This window comes from Amblyomma americanum, chromosome 10, assembly GCF_052857255.1.
Source record: "Amblyomma americanum isolate KBUSLIRL-KWMA chromosome 10, ASM5285725v1, whole genome shotgun sequence".
In the NCBI taxonomy this organism is placed as follows: Eukaryota; Metazoa; Arthropoda; class Arachnida; order Ixodida; family Ixodidae; genus Amblyomma; species Amblyomma americanum.
The window spans coordinates 103,147,372-103,169,578 of NC_135506.1; the positions used below are offsets into that span (position 1 = coordinate 103,147,372).

A 22,207-nucleotide genomic window follows, 5' to 3' on the forward strand; every position below is an offset into this window, starting at 1 on the left:
ATCAGGTCTGTTCATAATTAGATACAACAGACCGCATATTTCCCCTGCACTGCAAAGTTCACATCACTGCCTAGTCCGGAATATAATTCAAGGTGCAGAATGCCTTGGAATGGTGATGCATCAAATGGACATAAGATGCATAAAAAAATTTGAGGTACACTTGAGCCCCGTCTTAGAGGTATGATACGAGTGTTCATGGGTCCCTTCTGCGGCACAGGGTCCTCTTTCCATGTCATTTCACATGAACACTGTTATTTTATTTTATTTTTCATTTACCACAAGATCAAGTCAGACGAACTAAGTCGAATGAATGTTCCTTAGTGATTGAGGGGTAGCGCACCTGGCTCACAATCTATAGTGCAGCGGTTAGAGTCCCAGCTCAACCATATTTCTTTTTAGCACAACTGCTTTTCTTTCTTCAAAGGCACTACACAATGGTGGTGGATTGATGGTGAAGACCCTGCCGCCTTTTGAGGAATTGTGTGCGATTGTTAAGGCATTTGAATTACCGTGCGAGGTCATGTGGTTCCGACATCACGGCCCTCTCGACCAATCCGTTTTCTCGACACGCCAACTATGCCAGTTTCTCGGCAGTTTCCCATAACACTATCGCGTGAATACACTGGTGTCTATAGGCTTTATGCCAGGCTCATGTGAATGTGATGCAACAAGCAGAAAGAACTGCGAGGAGCATATCGATGAGCCACATAGCACAGTGACTTCACCAGGAAGCTCATTGTAATCATACTGCTTAAGTACAAAGGGGAGAACTCTTGGTAGTATATGCCATGAAAGGGCTACAGACACCCAACTTTAGTTGTGTGTTTTCTTCTTTCAAATGATGCGTTCTTAGATTTCTTCTCTCATGCTCTATTTCGGGATGGCTGAGACGTGCACTTTGTCATGTGAGGCACGAAAAAAACTGCAATATAATCGCTGATACGTAGCTTCAATTCACTACAACACTTAAGTCAGCCTGCTTCTAAACCTGGAATGACAACAAACAACGTATCAGGAGTTATATTACCATTTTTTTCCTGCCTGGCATGACCGAAACTACAGCTACACATCAAAGCCATCGTTCGGCTGATGAAACTAAAACAGCATCAAGAAGAAACTCAATTATACATTACTTAGCAGTCAAAGGTGAATATACCACTTGTAATCCATATGTACTAATGCCTAATGCATCATTTGAAAGAAAACACATGAGCAAAAATTTCTTGTCTGTGCTCCTTTCTACATGAGCAATGAATGCGGTACAGAATTGCTTCATGCATTATTTTCTTTGCCATTTCAGAGGTGCGTTCCTCACCAGCAATTACTGTGCAGAAAGTATGTTTGAATGTGACAAAAATAAAATGCTTCTTTTTCTGATTTGTAGGACTTTATTTACCACAGAGTATACTGCACCTTGGTAAACTGCTACACAAACAATAATAATGACTGAACATGTAGGCTGACTGAGTCAGTATGTGTCTGGCATCTGTGAACATAAATTCAAACAATGGTACCTCCTTGTATGATCACTTAAGCACAGAGTATACTGCACCTTGGTATACTGCTACACAAACAATAATAATGACTGAACATGTAGGCTGACTGAGTCAATATGTGTCTGGCATCTGTGAACATAAATTCGAACAATGGTACCTCCTTGTATGATCACTTAAGCACAGAGTATACTGCACCTTGGTATACTGCTACACAAACAATAATAATGACTGAACATGTAGGCTGACTGAGTCAATATGTGTCTGGCATCTGTGAACATAAATTCGAACAATGGTACCTCCTTGTATGATCACTTAAGCACAGAGTATACTGCACCTTGGTATACTGCTACACAAACAATAATAATGACTGAACATGTAGGCTGACTGAGTCAATATGAGTGTGGCATCTGTGAACATAAATTCAAACAATGGTACCTTGTACGGACATTTAACACAAATGAAGTAGACTACTAACACGTAACGTTTACATTATGCTCGTACTATACGTAGAGCCAACATAAATTCAAACAATGAGAGCTTGCATCTTGGAACAAACAGTAATAATTTGTATCATCTTTTAACACAAATGCAATTTAAACTTTTACCACAGAAAGTTCATGTAATAGTTGCAATATGAACTTAGTCTTAACATACATTTGAGCAATGATAACTTGTAACACAAATCGAACAAAAACCATGTAAAGCTAACACGGTGGTTGCAGTGAGTCAGCGCACATTAAAAGAATGATAACCTGTATATCCTTTGAACATAGATGGAATGAAAACTTTTATCATGTAATGTTTACATGACGCTTGTACTGCCCGTGGCATTATTGCATCTTTACGTTTTTCACTTGGTCTCAATGAATGCAAATTTCTCCTTTTCCTTCCATGCAAAACCTCAGAAGCAAAGGGATAAATGCGCATTTCCTTTTGCTTCCATGCAAACGCTCGGGAGCAGAAGCTAATGTCATGGCAGTTTCCTCTTCTTTCATGCCCATTACATTCGTAAAATGGCCCGGCCACACGTGGACTGCAACTCTGAGCATGCGTCGTGATTACGCAGTTACTGCATGTATAGGCTGGACCACAATTGGCAAAACCACTTAAGCACGTGGTTCGATGGCGCTTGCAACACCAGCTGTGGGCATGCCGTGTGCTGGCACTGCGAGAACCACAAAACCACATGCTCAAGTGTTTCTGTTGTGTGTGGTGCATCCTGTGCATTGTGTGAGAGTCTAATGTAAGCTGTACAATTCAAGGTTCTATGACCAGTCAAATTTCACCCTGACAAGATAGTCGATCTTGGCCTGGCTGTTCGAGTACACAATGTACTCATTGTACAGGAGTACCGATTTCATATGTGGATCCAGGATCAGCCGTCCACACGCTAATACGGTGCCATTCTCCCTGAAAAATCAAGACAGAGGTGCACTATTTATACCTGAAACAAACCCAGGAAAATGCCACTTGACACCAAATGAGCGCAACGATAGTCTAAGTGGGCAGGAATCTAGTGGAATGCAAGACCTCCTGTTCACTTACCTCACTACTGTGCACCTCCCTCTACCGTGCGACAACCATTCAAGTATCAAGCAAAGCTTTGCTCAGCCAGCATCAAGGTTACAGCCATGAAAAACATTTTGTTATGACCTGAGCATGCAGCCTGAAAATGACTGAAACAGTGCAGTGTTTCCACATAACATGGGTAGTACGTCTTCCACCTTGGACTGCATAATAAGGTCACAAGAAAATTCAGTTTCAGGTCCATAAAGTATTGACACTGGGTGTATATATTACGGTCGCAAACCCTGTATATGCAAATATATTTGCATTTACAACTGCATTATAATTGGACAGGCGGATTGATGAAAAGAAAGCTTTATTTTTCTTGGATTTGCCGTACCTTTAATGAAAAAGGAATATAGCCACTGGCTGGTTTCAGAAAATTCTGAGGGCACTTAAGTCTGCTTACGTGGCGGAATGTGAAAGCATGGAACTTTCTAGAACGTGGATTTTTTCCACGACGCCAGTATGTGTTCTATTTATTATTTTATTATGTGAAAGCATTAGATGGCTATGTCCTGAGTTTTGTGTCAGCAGAACTTTCTCCGCATGATTAGTCGTTCTGTGAAGATGTGCAAAAGTTTGATTGTGTTATATTGTGCATAATGAGATCTTGTTGTGGGGAAACATTTCGTTGATGAATCAATTACTTCTTTAATTACACTTTGACGCCACAATAGGCACGGACGTCAACATTAGCACCTGCATGTCAAAACAGCCACGGACGTCAACATAGCACTTGGGTGTGAAGACTAAAATAAATTTTAAAAACATAATAAAAACAAGAAAAATTGAAAATAAATGAAAAAAATAGATCGCGTACTGGTGTCCTGGAAAATACCAGCGTTCTACAAAGTTCCATGCTTTCGCATTCCTGCATGTAAGAAGACGCAAGTGCCCTGGTAATTTTTTTCATTTTTTATTTTATTTCGTTTTATCTTAGTTTTGATGTCCAGCTACTATGTCGACATCCATGGCTACTATGGTGTCCAAGTGCAATTTTCACTTTTAATTACTTCAGTAATTACAATTCAACCAAATTTTTCCCACTAAAAGATCTCATCACGCACTAACATGATCCAAGTTTTGCAGATTTATCTTCACAGAACGACGTAATCGTGCAGAGCAAGTTTTGCTGACACGAAACAAGGGACTATTGTGATGTCAAAGTGCAATTTTCACGTTTAGTTACCTAATTACAATTCATCAACCAAATTTTTCGAATGGCAAGATCTCATCCCGCACTATGTAACACAATCAAACTTTTCCACATTTATCTTTATGGGACGACACAATCATGCGGAGGTTTTGCTGAGGTGACATAGCCAAAGTGTGAGTTTCACATTTAATTATTTTACTGAATATAATTCATACACCAAATTTTTCCCACAGGAAGATCTCCTCACGCACTATGTAACACAATCAAACTTCTTCACATTTATCTTTATGGGACGAAACAGTCGCGCAGAAAAGGTTTTGCTGACGTGACATAGCCATCTAACGCTTCCGCATTAATGAATTTCTTTGTACACACTCACAAAAATCATCAAATAGGTGACTGGTGAGGCAGTGTTCTCAAATTCAAAAGCATTATTGTAAAGAGGATCCTAGAACAATTTTGACAGCCAAATTTTAGAGTATTAAGTCTATAGAGGTCTTTGCAAGAATAAAAGTTTAAAAGCTGTGTGTGTGTGTCCTGTAATTTAAGATAGTTTTTTTTTAATTCAGAGCTCAACTGATTAAAATAACACGTGCTGTGGCTCTTCAATGAATCGCGAGTTAGCTAGCTCCCAAGTTCTCAAGAGGTGGAGGGCCTGCAAGCACTTGCCACCAAGGTGAACCTCTGAAAACTGAGCGTCGCTGCCGTAACGGACGTGGTCCATGAAGAAATCCCACGAGTTGTGCAGCCACCCCCAGTTCCACACCCGGCGCCCTCCGTTATGACGTACAGCGAGGCGCTACGAAGTCCCGGGCCAGCGATGCGAGCCTTTTCCCCCGTAGCTGCTGTGCCATTTCTGCAGTACCCAACCGCAACAGTACCCTCCGTGCCGCATGAGTCCAGGACCCTCGTGAGCAAAGCACACGTGTGGCGTACGGCAAGCAATCGGCCGCTCTGTTACCACTGCGGGGAGCACAGCCACATCCTCCGCCACTGCCCCTACCGCAGAATGGGTTTAAGGGGGTTTCCACCTGACGCACCTCGACCACGCTACGGTGAAAGACCACGGGATATCGAGCAGTACTTTGCTGGTAACGTGCAATCTTCGACCTCGCAGTGACGCCAGTCCCGATCGCAGTCTCCAAGGCGGTTCTCTTCGCCCAGCCGCCCGTCATCCTCTGGCCAGTTCAGAGGTACGACCCACGTTGGGAAAACTGAAGACGGCGTCCTCCGGGAGTAGGGCTGCCGCTACTGGACTGAGTCAAGAGCCTCCAACCGACGATTTGCCGCGATGCTCCAACCGACAACAACCTGACAAGACAACCTCGACTACGCGCTGCAACCGACTGGTCTCCGCCGAAATTCTGGTATCCGCCGACAACCACGTTACCGCACTCGTGGATACCGGCGCCGATTTTTCTGTAACCAGCGGGCGGTTAGCCACGGCCTTAAGGAAGATTGACTCCTTGGTCTGGGCTGCAGATCTGGACAGCTGGTGGTCATGTGGTAACTCCGATCAGTGTCTGCACTTCGCGAATCCAGATCCGTGGTGTTACTTTCCCTGGCTGCTTTGATGTGTTACCCGAGTGCTCCAAGGACCTCGTACTCGGTTTGGATTTCCTTCAGGTGTACAGTGCCGTTATCAACCTTCAGGAGCTAATCGTGTCGTTTTTTTCACGCAAGGCCCTGTCGACGACGATACCGAGCCACGCAGGGCTAAGTTATGCATCTGTGACGACCACGTATTGATCCCGGCAAGAGCCAGCATGTTTGTTACCATAGAGTGCGAAAACATCACCAAAATTCGTGGCATCGCTGAAGCCAACCTGCCGCTGCTCCTTGGTCGGCAAGTCTGTGTTGCTCGAGGAATTGTTGAACTGAACAAGGGCCGAACCGAACTTTTGGTGACCAATTTTGGTTCTGAACCTCAGTAAGGCTGATGATGATGATGATGATGGTGAGTACGAATTCCGGGTGCTCCCTTTCGACCTGTGCTCTGCTCCGATCTAAAATGGCAGTCCTGCCTCGTGTATCTGCATGACGTAGTCATCTTCTGCGTCACGTTCGAAGAGCACCTAAGGTGCCTGCGCGCTGTGTTCGCAGCAATTAGTTAGGCCAGTCTTTTCCTCTAGCCCGAAAAGTGTCACTTCGCTTTCCAGGAGTTGAAGTTCCTCGGCCACATCGTGAGCGCTAAGGGAGTCAGCCCTGACCCTGATAAGACAGCCGTCGTCGCTGCTTTTCCTGTGCCAACCGATAAGCGAAGTGTCCGCCGCTTTCTGGGTCTCTGCGCCTATCATCGGCATTTTATGCTTAACTTCTCCCAGATCACTGAGCCCCTCACTGGCCTCACGAAAGATGCCGAACCGTTCCTCTGGGGTCAGTAGCAACACAAGGCCTTCGAAGACCTCCGTACTCATCTCCAAAGTACGCCCATCCTTGGCCACTTCAAAGAGTCAGCCGACACTGAACTGCACACAGACGCCAGCAACATCAGCCTCGGTGCGGTCCTTGTGCAGTGGCAGGATGGTCTCGAACGCGTCATCGCATACGCAAACTGCACCTTGTCAGGCTCGGAGGCGAACTATTCCACTACTGAAAAAGAATACCCAGCAATTGTGTGGGCAGTGACCAAATTTCGCCTGTATTTATACGGGCGCCCTTTTAGAGCCGTCAGTGATCACCATTCACTTTGTTGGCTGGCGAACCTCAAAGATCCTCGGGACGGATTGCACGCTGGAGTCTTCGCCTTCAAGAGTTCGATGTCATTATCGTTTTTAAGTCCGGTAGGAAGCACAGTGATGCCGACTGTCTGTCTCGTGCTCCTATCAAGGACAACCAAGCTGATCCCGACAACGATTCTGTTTTTCTCGGTGCCATCTTCCCGTCCGTCCTCACTCAGCACCAAAGAGACGACAGTGAACTACTGCCTCTCATTGAGTATCTTAAGGAAGGGCTGCGTCGCCCCCTCGAATCTTCTCGCGTGTACTGTTGTCATTCTGCTTGTGCGACGGCATTCTGTATAAGAAAAACTACAAGCCGACGGAAGCTGCCTATCTGCTCGTCGTACCTACGGCCTTGCGCGATGAAGTCCTGCAGGCGTGCCATGATGACCCATCTTCTGGTCACCTGGGTTTTTTCCGCACTTTGGTGCGGATACGCCAAAAGTACTACTGGCCCAGGGTTGCTGAAATTGTCCAGCGTTACACCAGAACTTGCCGCGACTGCCAAAGTCACAAGACGCCATCGACTAAGCCAGCGGGACTACTGCAGCCTATTGATCCGCCACAAGTCCCCTTCCACCAAGTCAACATGGACTTAGTCGGCCCATTTCTGGAGTCTTCGCTGGGTAACCGCAACATTGTAGTCACCACAGACTACCTCAGCCAGTACTGTGAAACTAAAGCCCTCCCTCATGGTCCCGCTGAGGAAATTGTGAACTGTTTCGTTCAAAATATTGTGCTTCGTCACGGTGCACCCATCATCGTTGTAACTGACAGAGGAACAGCGTTCACCTTGGCCCTTACACAGGAGGTTAGGTTCCTTAGAGGCACAAGTCACCGCAAAACAACCACTTACCCCCCTCAAACGGATGGACTCACCGAAGGGCTCAACAAGACGATCGCCGACATGATTTTCATGTATGTTGACCCAGACCACCGGAACTGGGACACCATACTCCCTTACGCCACATTTGCCTATAATACTGATCTACAGGAAACGACGCGCTTCACTCCATTTCGTTTAGTGCATGGTCGCGAAGCCACAACCATGCTGGATGCCATGTTGCTTCCGACTAGTAGTACCTCATCCGCCCTCCAACTCGCTCAACAGCGCATCCGGCACCAGCAAGTCCCCGACGCTCACTGCTATAACCTCCGCCACAGAGCTGTTAGTTACCAGCCCGGCGAACAAGTCTGGGTTTGGAGCCCAATCCGCATGTGTGGGCGCTCCGAAAAGCTTCTGTGCCGATATTTTGGGCCCTGCGAGGTACTTCGCCAAGTCGGAGAGGTGAAATATGAAGTTCTCGCCCAGGGAACAGTTAGCTCCTCTAGACGGCCGACCTCCAAGTCGTCCATGTCGCACGGATGATGCCGTGCCATGCCAGCTAGCGCTTCAGGCGTGTCTGCACCAGCCGCCAGACACATGCAACGTCCCTTGTCTTCCTGCGTCTCATTGCTGCAGCACCGAGTCGTTGCCCTTCAGATAGGGGGAGTAATGCCACAGTACTAATCAATCCGGTGGTGTCATACCGCGGCCGAACTGTTTGAGATGGGACGACTTGCCATGCCTTGTGCACTCTAGGGGCAAGAGGATTGTCATCTTCCTCGCCCGAGCGCCCTACTGTCTTGCACGCCCAGCACATCTAATAAAACCTGGTCTGTGTGCTTCGACCGTTTATCGGTGACAATATGTTGAAAGGAAGCGTTGTTTTAATCAGTATGTCCTGTAATATAATATGGTAACTGTACATCCCAGTAAATTAGCAGAAAAGCAGACAGGCGTAAACGACCGCCGAATTTGCCTATGGCCGTCGAATTTGCCCATGGCGAGAGAGGGCTTTCTCTTCATACCGCCAAAAATAGCGAACAGTGGGAAATATTTTTTTGCATTCAACAGACACACTTTATAGAGCAAATATTTTTGCAAAAAAATTGTTTTAGCACTTCTTTTTGATCTACATAATGCAGCAACCAGCATTGGGAAATCAAGCACAGGAATTCTTAACATTCAGAGCTGCAAGTTATACGTAAATGGCATGTAATGTCCCATACCACCATGCAGGCTGTGAAATGCATTGCAGTGCATAACTATCCATGGTTAATTTTGTGTGTGAGTGAGGTTCTTATGCACGTAAATGAGTGCACCTCTCTCAGTGCTGGAATAGCTGCTATGTCACTTGCCTATTCATGCCCTTTACGCATATTAGTAGAGGTTTTCAGCCACAAATCTCGGCGCATGCTCGGTGCAATTCGTACTGGCAGAAAGAATACAGTACGGCTTAAAATACAACACATTTGTCACCCAGTTGCATTTTTGCATTACAGACGAACTGAAATTCAGTTGCTTAAGACAGTTATTATGCATGCCAGCTTGTGTAGTAATTATAAGCCATGGCAAATAATCGACAAAAGTAGTTGAGCTGACAGCAACATTATTCGACATCAAAACAGATGGTGCACCTTTGCTAAGGTTGTGAAGCATTGTTAAGTACAGACTTTTGGGAGGAGCCCAACACGCCGCATGTTCCAATTTTAGCGCAGCAAATAAAACGCGCTGGAAACCTCGCTTGCTGGAAACGACAGCTCCGGTGCTACCACAAAGCAAGAAACCCTCTGATGCAGTGCACGTGAAAGCTTTGTAAAGGCTATAAAATCACAAAATATTGTAAATTGTATGGTGCTACATCTAGAAGCGATACATGTGCAGTGAGGGACGCTGCAGTTAAAGGCTCCGGATTAAGACAGGTTCTATCACACAGCACACAGGCGCCTTTCATGCTTCGCCATCTTCGAAATCCGGCCGCTGTTTCCCGGATTTAACCCGAGTCCTCCAATTTGGTAGCCGACTGCCCTAAACACTAGGCCACCACGGCTGGTGTAGAAAAAGCACCGCAAGTACTCTGAGGAATTTTCATGATGCAAGCTCCTCGCTGTCGCAGCCACTCTGCTATAATGTGCGCAGCAGTGCACTCGTACATAATGCTAGGCTACGGTTGCTGGTAGTTTATATATTCAGCACCTGGTATCGTGAAACCTCTCGGAAATATGTGCCCTAACATATATTAGAGATCAATGTAGCAGCCGCATGATAATAGTAACAACAGGAGAACTTTTTAGCGAGTGAATGAAGCGTCTTAAACTTCTGCGCGGAGACTACGCACGCTGAAACATTCACACTTTCAACACTTTTTCGCCAGTAATTCAAATACGAAATGTCGAGCGGGGACATAGTAATGCATGTACGGCATTGTACACACACGCTGTACATGCATCTCGCCGAACGACCCGGAAGTCAGAGTACCCAGCATGCCTTGTGGCCCATTCAGATTGGGCACCATTTATGAGGGGCAAACAGAATTTAGGCCTAGCAGGCACCAGACACTGTGTTCAGCTCACTTCGAGTCAAGCACCTTCGGATGCTTTGGATCGCAAATGAACTGTGTGCATAGCTGCACTACACAACCACAAAACAAAGCACACAAAACATCAGCAAAAACTACAGTGGTAAAAGCAAAACTGAACAACCAAAAAAATTCATTCCGTACCACAGTCAACAAGCCTCTAGATGTCAATCCGGTGTGTTATTTTCTCGGTATGCCTCGGGCGCCCATGGCGGATGAAGTGAACAGCCGCCAGCATTCCCTCTAGTGTACAGTAAGAAACTCTCTGCTATTTGCTTTGATTCGAAGATATTCACTTTGCTTCGGAATTATTCGAGCAAAACTATTTGCTCTGAACTGAAAATTCACTATTTGCACGTGCCTGCTTTTTTCTTTATTTTTAGTCCATGCCTGATGAAACTATATCACTTTTCTCAGTTTTTAAAGCTGATTCAAAATCTTAAAGGGACTATGCAACAAATAAAAAGTTGCTTGTAAATATTTTCAATGCTTAGAAATGATGCTAAGAAGCATTCACACTAAGTATGAGTCTACAAAACTGAGCCGGCAATTTACTACGAATATTTAAAAACCGCGTTTTTTAGAATTCGCGGGCCTATTGGTGTGCTCATAGTGATCGATTTTGAAACTAAAATCTGTGAAGATAGACGTCACCATACCCATGATGTCAGCAGGCCACCACACACTGTCATTCGCTGGAGCCACGGCAGCCACGACGTCACGGGCACACTTCCGGTAGCAGTGAAAATCGTCTGCTTGTGCCGCCACGCAACCCTCTCGGGCAAGCGCGAGCCAGGGCATTGCCTTCGCGCATATGCTTTCAATTTTCCTCTGCCGCCTCCTTCTGTCGGGAGTTCCGGAGCCACTCGCACGGTTCTTCGTGCGCGCGCATAGGGCTCGATGACCATCGCGGCCGTATGAGCGAGCAGTCGCGCCTCGAGGTCCGGGTTTATTACTGCTAACTACAACAGATGACAAGCAAAGAAACCTGACGCGCGCCGCAATCCAGGAAGGCGAAGAGAGACCGGAGAGATGCCGCCACGCCACCGACACTGCTGTTGGGGCGCTAGGAGCGACAACCGGAAGTTGCAAAAGGAACGTCAGCGGATGACGTATTCATGGGCGGGGCGCAGTCCCAGAGCTGTTTTCTTTATTTTTGTCTGGTGCCCTGCGTGTACGAGTTGAGGGGGGAAAGAAGGAGCGTAATTCTTAATCGTCTATATCTTCGTTGTTATTGATGCTAGCTCAAAAATTCTTGCGTTGGGGTGACGAGTGGTAAAATGCCTATCTCTCAGCTGCTTTACGTAATCTCAATTAATTTATTGCATAGTCCCTTTAAATTGCTTTCTTCACAGATAAGTTAGTTCCTATGATAATTTATTTCAATTAGTCATTGATTAATAACATGGTGCAAAAAAATGGCTAAATAACAATAAATTTTTATGCATGGCTACATAGTCTTAACAATAAAGAGTGCAATAATAGACAGTTTTAGTACAACGTTAGCGTGATAGCGCACTTAAGAAAAATTACGCGAGCGTGCCGTAAGAACCTTATCACCACTGAAAGATTTAGTATAGCGTACCAAAAATGTTTCGCACAATCTACGTTATATAAAGGCCGAAGGTGCTTTTATAATGGTTGCCACAGCCGGTGATTCACCAAAATATTACATTTTGGAGCTTTTTACAGCCTACTGACACAGAAACGCTTATTCCCACCAGCAAAATACCCAAGAACATGCCTCGGCAATTCAAAGCCTGCTAAATAAGAACTGTAAACACTGTGGCACCAGGTAGTTAGGAAAATGCTACATACAAACTGCTCAAGCAAGAATATTTGTCATTTCCCGAAAAGCATACTCGAAATATTTATGCAAATTTAATTATATTTATCGTAATAAATTATTGAAATACATAAAACACCACGGCGAAGCGCGCAACTATTTCTGTTGCGTTTAGAGCAGTTGCAAATGGTTGCAGCACAGCAGGAGGTCCCATTAGGCTTGACAGCGCCAGAATCGAGAACTTATCTCAAAAACCGGGCTGATGATTTCCAGCTTAAACTTTGTTGTCGAAGCAAGGTGAGTCATAGCGAAAGGCAACAACAGCAGTAGGTGCTGGCAAATGTGCTGACCGGAAAGGCAAGAACTGCTTATTCGGCTGAAGCGGGGACGCCAAAGCCTAAGGCCGCAATACTAAGGCTCTCTAATAAGTTCTGAAAATTGTGTGCGTACCCTAATGCTATACCCAAGGTAGCATTCTGCACGTGCGCAATGAGGACCCGTTATTCCGCTAAGCACGCAATCGCGTAAAGGCAATGGCTGCTGCGGCATTTGCACACTTGACATGAAAACATGGCAGCGCCCTTATGAGAGAGCCGCCCACTTCAGCTGAATAAGCAGTCGTTGCGGTTCTGGTTGGCATGCCTAGCGGTTACTGCTGGTGTTGTTGCCTTTTGTTATGACTTATACCCCTGTCAAGCAGGCAAGTTAAGTGCACTTGTGGAGTGTGTGTCACTTGCAAGTGGACTGTCACTGGCAGAAGAGTGCACTCCGAATGTGTTCACGGAACACAGTTTGAGGACCGAGTGCGTAACCTCGATAGCAGCAACTTTGAAGGCACAATATGTATGGTGCATAAAAAATACTCACAAGTTAACCTTATTTGCTGCAACACTGTTTTTAAAAAATTTTTTCGCTGTAGCTATAAGCGAAGCAACACAACCAAGGAACACGATCAGATGCAACGCAACTTCGCAGCATACGTGGAGGAAAAAAACTGAGGAGAGAGCACGATGCCAAGGGGCCAGCCTTTGCAAGCCAAGAGCTCGTGAAGCCGCTCCCTCGTCCGTTTTTCGGCTCTCCCCGTCAGTCTTAGTGTTTTGGTGTTGGTATGTTTTAGTGCGCACGTCTGTGCAGCCCGTGGTGCGGGCGTCTACAGCAAAGAGGTTGATCTACAGTCTGTCTGCTGCACTAGTCTGTGGATGCGCAAGCACAGCGCAGCTAGATATCACCGCACGCTATCACGTGGAGCGATCACGTGGGACAGACTCTTCTTTTTAATGTGTTTTTACTTTTTATGACTAGGCTTCAAGGCTCTCGCCAAATGCTCCCTCCTCAGTTTTTTTTTCCTCCATGGCTGCATGCCACATAGCTGCCATCTTGTTTGTTAACAAAATTCTGGATAGTCTTGGCTTTTCTTCTATTTCTATTTTTTTTCATAGAAACTGTTTAAGCTCCTTTTATTTGCGCTGTCATGTCACACTACAGTGCACTAGATTCTAGTCTAGTCAAACAGTCAAGTTTAAAGCTTTTTCTTTCTTTTTCGTCGACCTCTTCAAAAATTCCGCTTGTGTTGGCATTTTTTTTTTCTATGAGTTTAGCATCGCGTAGCCTAAAGTGTCACTTGGGATGGCAAAGTGCACTTAATTTGTGCACTTGACAGGGGTATTACCTTGCTTTGATGGCAAAGTGTGAGCTTTAATTCAGCCTAGTTTTTAGATACACTCTCCATTCTGGCGCTCCTGGGCCTACCGTGGCCTCAAGCTGTGCTGCAAATGTCTGCAACTGCTAGGAAGAGACACAACCACTAGAACCGCAACAAAAATTGGTTTCAAGCTTTGTCATGGTGTTTTATGTATTATAACAATTTCTCATGGCAATTTATATATATACAAATTTTTTTCAAGCATTAAACATCTGATCACATCATGGAAAGTATTCTTGCTCGAATGATTTGTACTTAGAATTGCCTATACTACATATCGCCAATGTGTTTAGTTCTCTTATTTCACAGAATTGCCAAGGAAGTGCTCGAGAAATTTTTCAGGCAGAAATAACGTTACTGCATTAATTGGCTGTAAAAGACTAAAATACACTACTTTTGCGAATTAGCAGCAGTACCGACCATTTTAAAAGGACCTTTAGCCTTCATGTGAAGTAGATGCCGGTTAACGTTTTCAGGACACTATACTAGAACTCTGTGGAAACTGCTTGCTTGCGGCATGCTAACGTAATTTCACTTAGGTCCGCAATCACGCTAATGCTATACTATCTAACCAGACAATTTAACATCTCTATCTGTCCTAGATGCCGAGATATTGACATACTAAGCCAGCCAGGTGTCCAAAATCTTCACGCCGTTAAATTGTCCCCCCTAGCTCAAATAGCCCACACGATGATCTAAATTGATATTACGGTCAAAATACTGATTTCCAGAACAACGAAAATTGGTTTCCGGGGCATTTTTTGGGGGCCCACGACCAGTGCCCCCTCAATTTATGCAAAACAGAGAAATAACTTACATGTCAAGATTTCTGCGGGGGTCTGGAAAGTATTTCCCCATCCCATGTACACTGTGGTAGCCACGTGGCAGCAGTGAAGGTGCATTCTGTTGAGCACTCGTAAACCCCTCCATGTTTCCCAGAGACACCTGCACATTTTATTATAAGAACTTGAGTAAGATGGAACGTTACTACCTGCCCTTGTACAGTGTAAATGTCACTGCTTGTCACATGCTTATGATAGTCCTTATGATAATGCTTAAATGTCACAAAGTAAGCGCACAATTTATTTTTGAATCTAGCTTTCAACTAAAGATAAGGTGAGGTGCTTCACAAAGCACATTTCTCCACACATTTTTCATCACTGCTAAATATTGTGTGTTCCATATATATCTGTCCAGGTTGCAAAAAGTTCTCCTGCGCAAACTACTGGCCTATTTGTACTCAGCCATCAACCGCAAGGTAGCTTATGACAGTCCGAGTTTTTCGATAAATAATTTAAAATCTGAACTTGCCTGGATTGTCTGGAACTGGCATAAAACTGCAGTCGGCTGCGGCTGAATTTTCGTCGCAGCGAGCAGGGCAGATAATTCATGAGGCTGCACCATCTGGGGAGCTGCTAAACCTACCCCAGCTCTGACCAGGGATATTGGTTGCCTCGCAGTTCGGCAGAAGGCTCTCGAATCGGCTGCTTCACTCGCTGCGACGCCATCTGGCTGCGCCATCGGTGAGATATATGATGTTCCTGTGCGGTCAAAGCTACATACAGTTTACATTATCCTTTTTTTTTCTATACCAGCCGCTCATGTAGCAGTATGTACCACATAAACAGCTGCCTTAAGAGTTGTCTTGCAGAAGAACGTCGTACAGTCATAACAAAAAGTTATAATGCCTAAGTTAAATGATTGGGCCGTGAAACAAAATCATAAGAGGAAGCTTAGTTCTCAAAACTTCATTGTCACATAATGGTTGCACTTGACGCTAAATTAGAGCTCTGTGCACCCTATGCTCTTCATGCTGAAGCAGCAATGAAACTGCCGTGGCTTAACTGTTGTGGAAACTAGAACACGACATGTTTGTGCTGTTTATGCATGGTTTCGGATTGACAGTTGCTTGTTACCTTTTCAAATGTTTTCTATGAAATGGAAATGGAAAAACATACATGAAATGGAAAAACATACCTGCCGAAACGGTTGACCAAAACAGTTACCATGGGCAACAGTGGGCGTGTAGCGCCTCTATTGATACCTATACTTTCGAACTGTTGTGTATATATATATATATGCCCGTGTAGCGATCGAAGTGGGACCCCCCCCCCCCCCCCCTTCCCCCCCCGGGACCACCATTTGCATAAAATTTGGGGGCCACCCGTTTGACGCTGAATGTTCGACATGGTGTAAAATTACTTGGTATGTCCTGAGGATAAAATTACTAACTGTAAAGCCCAAAATGTGTGGGATTCCAACGACGAGCTTTCCGAGGACCTTCAGACGGCCATTACGGCCGAAACCGTTTGTCACAGTGAGTTCCGGATGGTGTCAAACAATTCGTCGTAATGTGGTGCACACGTTTATAAAACTTATTAACTGATATGACGAGGAAATATACCGGATATAGCGAAGGTGGCTGTAAATTGCAACAGTAGTGCAAAATCAATGAGGTAGATGGCACTGCTTGTGTCTTGGATTTGGTCTTCTCCACGTTTGCTGAGCACACCGATGTAAACACTTGAAGCTCCCGTAGCTAACGCTCTTAAGTCTAACACTGAGGCAGTGTTGGCAGAGAAATAATTTTTTTTTCAAGCGTCAGAAGATGTTCTCATAATGTCAGTGCTGCCGACTGCATTTGAAATCCCTGCGGGACAGAATGACAAGGCTTGTTTTATGCCTAGAAAGCAGGATCAATCTTTCAAGAACAAGTAATTAAGATGGACGTCGCACAGTTCTACAGTGTGCGTAGAAACTGCTGTCTGGTGCTGCAACTTTTTTCTTTTCTCACACGGTGGAATCCTTTACTAAAGGACAATGTAGATAGCTTTTCATTTGGGAAATGGCTGCAGCTGATAATAAAAATAATTAACTGAGCATAAATGTGCTCTTTTGAAGAATAGGGCTGAAATCCTCTGATCAAAAATGTGCGGAGTGCATGAAATTCTCAAGTTTTTCAGCCATTTAAGTTGATTTTGTAAAGTAGGGTGTCCAAAGTATACACAGACACATTTTTACATTTTTGTCAATAGTAGTACATAATGCGTGTATGAAAGGGTTAAAGAAGAAGTCGAAGGCCTCAAATCAACCTGAAGGCCCACAGATAGTAAACAACTGTTCATCCAACAAATAACTTTGTTTTTCCCACAAGAGCTCTCAGAAAATGAGACGAGGAATTGTTCAATGCTGGCTGGAAGGCGCACATTTGTGCCCCCTTTTTCTTCACACCACTTCCTCACAGTGACGGCAAACGTTGACTGAAAAGTGCTGGCTTTCCATGAAACTTTGTATGCAAGCACCATGCAGTTATGAGCACACTGCGTGCAAGTAGTATGTGACGAATTTGCGACACTGGGCATTAAAAGGTTAACACACTATGCACACACTGGCCATGTGTCACGACTCACAACACAACAAATATAGTTGAGTCACTCTAACCCTTTCATACCCGTGAATAAGCTGCACTTTAATGACCCTGCAAGTAAAGACAGGCTGCAACACAAATCAACAATCATGTGTAGTGACCCTGAATCTGACATTCTTTAGTTTGAGGCTCCCCTAAAAGGATTGAAAAATAACTGTGGCAGTTAAGTCAGAGCGTCTGTCTACATATGAAGGACCTGAAAGTGTACGTGCAACCTGTGGCCTGTTATTTCATATAAGAGGCAGACTGCAAAGTATGACAAATTTCAAAAGAATTTTTTGGGCTTTCCAATGAGGCAAGAGACAAGAAGAATCCTTCAACAAAATTGTTCAACAGGTTTCTAAGATGCTCCACTCATAGCCTCTTCCACTAGAGGGGGGGTGGAAAAATTGTGTTAATGATGTAGTGCAAGATAATTCTCGAATGCAATACTGTGCACCTTTTGTGGAGGAAATGAAATAAGCTGCGCAGTGCTCAGTGGAAAAGAAGGATAAGTCAACCAAAAGCATAATTACCTCACAAAGAAGCAGCAGCCCCTCTTTGGTTCTACGTTCAGAGATGCAGTAGTTGGCACTCTTGCTGACGCAGTCAGCAAAGTATATACCTTTGCCAAACATGTAGCCATTGCTTGGAACCTCAGGAGGAGCAATGCGGAGTCCTTGACTGAGAATGCCTGCGAAGTTTGAAGCTCGCGAGCCATGCCACAGCATTCGACGATTTCCTAAAGAGGAAACCTCCTGAGATTTCTTGTGCACTTTGAACACATTCTGTACCACCAGCCGATAAGCATTGTGCGTTTCCCCTTGTGTGTTAGTCACAGCTTGAAGAATAAGCTGAAAAAAAAAGAGTAAGAGACAATTTAATCTGCAGTGCTGCATTATTCATAGAAAAGTTAATAGAAGAAATTTTTTCGAGCTCAAACCGAGTTCCATATTAATTTATAAAATGCAGCTATAGTAAAATTGTAAATTGTGTGGTTAAATGTCCCGAAACACTGCGTATAGTTTTATAGAATTTAATGTCCCACAGTGACTCGGGATACGACGGACGCCGTAGTGGAGGGCTCCGTATAGTTTCGACCACCTGGGATTCTTTTACGTGCACTCACATTATACAGTACACAGGCCTTTAGCATTCTGCCTGCATTGAAATGACTGCCATGGCTGGCATCAAACGCAAGTCTTTCAGGCCAGCAGCCGAGCACCATAACTAGTGAACCACTGCAGCAGCTTAAACCAGGAAGGTTCAGCGTTCAGTAAGAAAAAAGTGTGACAAGCGGCACCTGTCCAGCAACATCCTGGCAAGGCCTTTCTCATAGTGGCAGGCCATCCATAAATGGCAAGTCTTTAACACTGAAGGTGTCTACTAGAAGGAGCAGCCACGTTCCCTGTCAGCTGTGGATTTCCGCTCTGCCTTCGTACCTGCTGTTCTGCTGCCGGCTCGCTTTTGGAGCAGCGGGCCCATGCTGCTTGCTTGTTAAGAGCAGTGTCACTGACGTAACACAAAGGCGTGCGCTGGAGTTTAAGTTTTGCTTCAATGTGTTTAGGCAATTCAAAATTATCTTTTGAATATATAAAATGAATTTATGTACTCTGATGAGAAAGCCCTCAGCAATATAAATGAGTCATTAACTGACTACGGTCCATAATTTGCAAGAGTCGCCCTTTAAGAACAGCCACAGTAGAGGTGCCAATGGCATCAGAATCAGACCAGTTAAACATGCACTGAATTTCATTACACGTGCATTAATTCATAAGTTCAACTTTGCACTGTCTACACGCGTTTTCACTCAGAACATGAAGGTTACGCAGGTAAAAGTTAGTACAAAAAAGGCAGGAAATATGAACCACACAATTATTGCCCGGTCTCTAAACTTCAGTTTTTTCCAAAGAGCTCGAAAACGTAAGAAATGCCAGAGTTGACAGTTTCTCTCACAAATATAATTTAATAACAATGTCAGCATGGTTATAGACAAAACCTTTCCATAAAAGGTGCTTTACTAGTACAAAGACAGGATTATAGGCAATTAAAAACAAAAATGATGATGCAATTTACCTAGATTACAGCAAAGCTTTTGATAGAGTTACGAAAACTAGAATGATATATCTGATGACTTTCACTTCATGGTCGTTCCATGGCAACTGATCCAGACTTTGCGCTTGACCATCTTCGATTTCTTTTCGAAAAAAAAAAAATTGTGGCTTATTGCGTTACTATGACAAACATTATTTCAGCTTGTCTTTGGTGAAAAAAACCTTTTTTTTTTTTGTGTCACCGACGCCACCATAAGTTTGGAAGTAGCAGCAGAACCTAGTGTTACAAAAAAAAAAAATTGTGTTTTTATGCATGACTACGAGAGGTTTTTCACATAAATAAAAGACATTGTGCTTTCATATGCAGTAATTAAACTGAATTTGTTTTATATTTAAAATATAAAATATGAAAGCAGGTAAGGTACAAAAATATGCCATTCTTAAATTTCTTATAAAATTTTTGTAGTCATTCCAACTATTTTTCTAAGTTATCCAGAAAGTAAAGACGCAATAAAAATGTTTCAGAGACGAAAAAATGCTAGGCATGTCAGCAAAAAAATTCTCAAGTTCAAGAAATTTGCCTTTTGAGGCATACATTCAGCCATCAATTGGATTGTGAGGTTGTCCTAGTAAAAATACGAAAGATAGGAAGTTGCATAGTACCATTTAATGGCATCTATTTCTGGAGGCTTAATTACAACATTTTTTAATTCAGGCAAAAAGATAATTTTGCAAGTTGAGTCACTCAACTGAACCTCGGCGTTGTACCCTGCTTGTTCTTCACTGCAGCACACTTTGCCGCCGACTGCAAATACTATACAAAGAACCAGCACTCCCATGCTTGAATAAAATGGTGCGCTAAGCTTGGGCGCTGCCAGCTTCCCCAATACAGCAATTTGCTTAAGAGCACTGTTACAAAAAATCAAAATGAAGCGGCCGTATGGCTGGACGATCGGGACACTCCACACGGTAACTGTGGATGCGGACCATGACTGCTGCAGTCACGCTACTCCTTCCACAGCTGCAAAGAGTGCTATCAAATGCAGGTGCCACTTTTGGTCTGAGCTCAAGCAGAATGGTGCTTGCTTTTCATCGTAAACAGTACAAAGCTGCCCTTTGGCCAGGAAATTTATTTTGCGGTCAGAGCAATCGGTTAAAACCACTCCGGGAGAATGCACCATGGTGCAAAATGTAAGATTTTTTCACCACCTTGCATGGCAAAAGTGCTTGCGGCGGTATTGGTGGAACTGTGAAGTGATTGGCAGCAAAAGCAAGTGTTCAGAGGCCACACAAAGGTCAAATACTGACCCCCTATGAGCTGTCTTATGGTTGCAGCACTCTGGGTGCCGCAAGAAATTATTCACGAAAATGAAGCCAAACTCATGCGGCGGTTTGCAAGAGTGCTACCACTGAAAGGAGTATGCGTGTTTCACCGCATCAAGCCTTTCTCTCAACTGTGCATGTTGCACTTACGTCATACTCGGCGACCCAAGAGTTGGAGTGGTCATTCACGAAATGTGACTGAACACGCCAACGAACCTTTCAGCACTGAAATACAGCAACCACTTGGAGCACCGTGCAGCACTGCTTATGTGTCTCCTTGACATCGGCTCTAGCGTGTGCTGGAGTGAAGAGCAAGCACTGAGCAACGCCACACAGGGATTCAACTTGCAAAATTATTTCCTTGCTTAAAACAAAAAATGTTCTTAAACTTTCAGAAACAGATGCCGTTAAACAAAGCAAAAATGCAGAACTTTATTTTCTACTTATAGCTCTGCCTTCCTTCATCCATAAATACTCTTGTAATAGACCTTGTGAGCTGGTGGGTAGTAATTCGCTGGTCTTCCGTAAAAGCTATTTTATTAGCAATAAAGAAGTCTCAGCTATTTCATCATCTAATTCGACTCCGAAGTTGCCATTTGGTTTCGTGCTCACTACAAAATTCAGTTTGTGTTTTTTTGTGGCGAAAGTTGCCTCATTTCGGCAACGCTTGTCTTTACTGAAGGTGCAAGCGGCACCAGCCTGTCAACAGGAACACAGAATCTTCTTGTTTCTGGGATAAAAGGGCTTTCCTGGCTCAGTTCGGAGTACCAGAAGCAAAAAGCACACCTATAAAAGTTTAATTAAATGAACTATCGTTGTCTTAAACACTATGAAAGCTCGAGGTAATTATTTCATAAATCTGATTCCAAGCCAAATTGCCATAAAATTTTGCAATAGGGCAAAATACTGAATCCCATTAGCCAGACGTATAAGGAGCCACGTGAAGCATCAAGCGCATTACAAGAAAAAACCTGCTTTCAAGGTATCTTCCCAGACCCTGCCATTGTGGTAACTAAAACTAAACCACATCCGCTCAGTTTGAAGTTGAATTCATGACCACTGCTGCACACAATACCCATGCGCACAATTCATGCACACAGTACCCATTAATGATAATGAAATATGGTCTATGTTAGGCCCTTAATGTTATAGTTCAAAACAATATAATGCAACACTTTTTTCTCGATCTAGAATTAGCAGGTACTGAACGTGTTCCAGGGAAATTTTAACGAAAGATCAGAGAGGATGTTTTTTTTAGAACCCCCGTCAAAGCTTGCCTTTTTTCGAATTCTAAATGGTTTCAGTGCCTAATTAAAAATCATCTGCCCGTTCTCGAAGTACATGTTTTGTCCAGCGAGAGTAAAAAAGAACGAATTAACAGCAAGAAAAAATTTCAGTCTCCAATTCTTACTCCTCCTTGTCCCATCATTGTCCTGAAAACTGCCCTTTTTGGAATGCCTCACTTTTCCAGCAATGTTCGCAATTTTTTTGCTGCAAAATTAGAGGAGCCAAAAAATATTTTTGCACTATTTACAACAAGGAAGTATGCATACAATTACTGAAAAAATTTTGAGGTTCCACAAAATTTTACTTT

At 44.0% G+C, this 22,207-nt stretch overlaps 1 protein-coding gene across 1 annotated transcript in view; it reads right to left on the reverse strand.

The window, feature by feature from the left end:
- Positions 1-1,390: 1,390 nt before the first annotated feature.
- Positions 1,391-22,207, reverse strand: part of LOC144106827 (poly [ADP-ribose] polymerase 2-like) — a 93,215-nt gene continuing 72,398 nt past the window's right edge. Inside the window, exons 10-12 of the mRNA XM_077639774.1 lie at positions 17,773-18,090; positions 14,648-14,775; positions 1,391-2,906 (exon numbers count right to left, since the gene is read on the reverse strand). Of these exons, the coding sequence (XP_077495900.1) occupies positions 2,762-2,906; positions 14,648-14,775; positions 17,773-18,090 (591 nt within the window). The 3' untranslated portion in view covers positions 1,391-2,761. The remainder of the gene's footprint in view (positions 2,907-14,647; positions 14,776-17,772; positions 18,091-22,207) is intronic.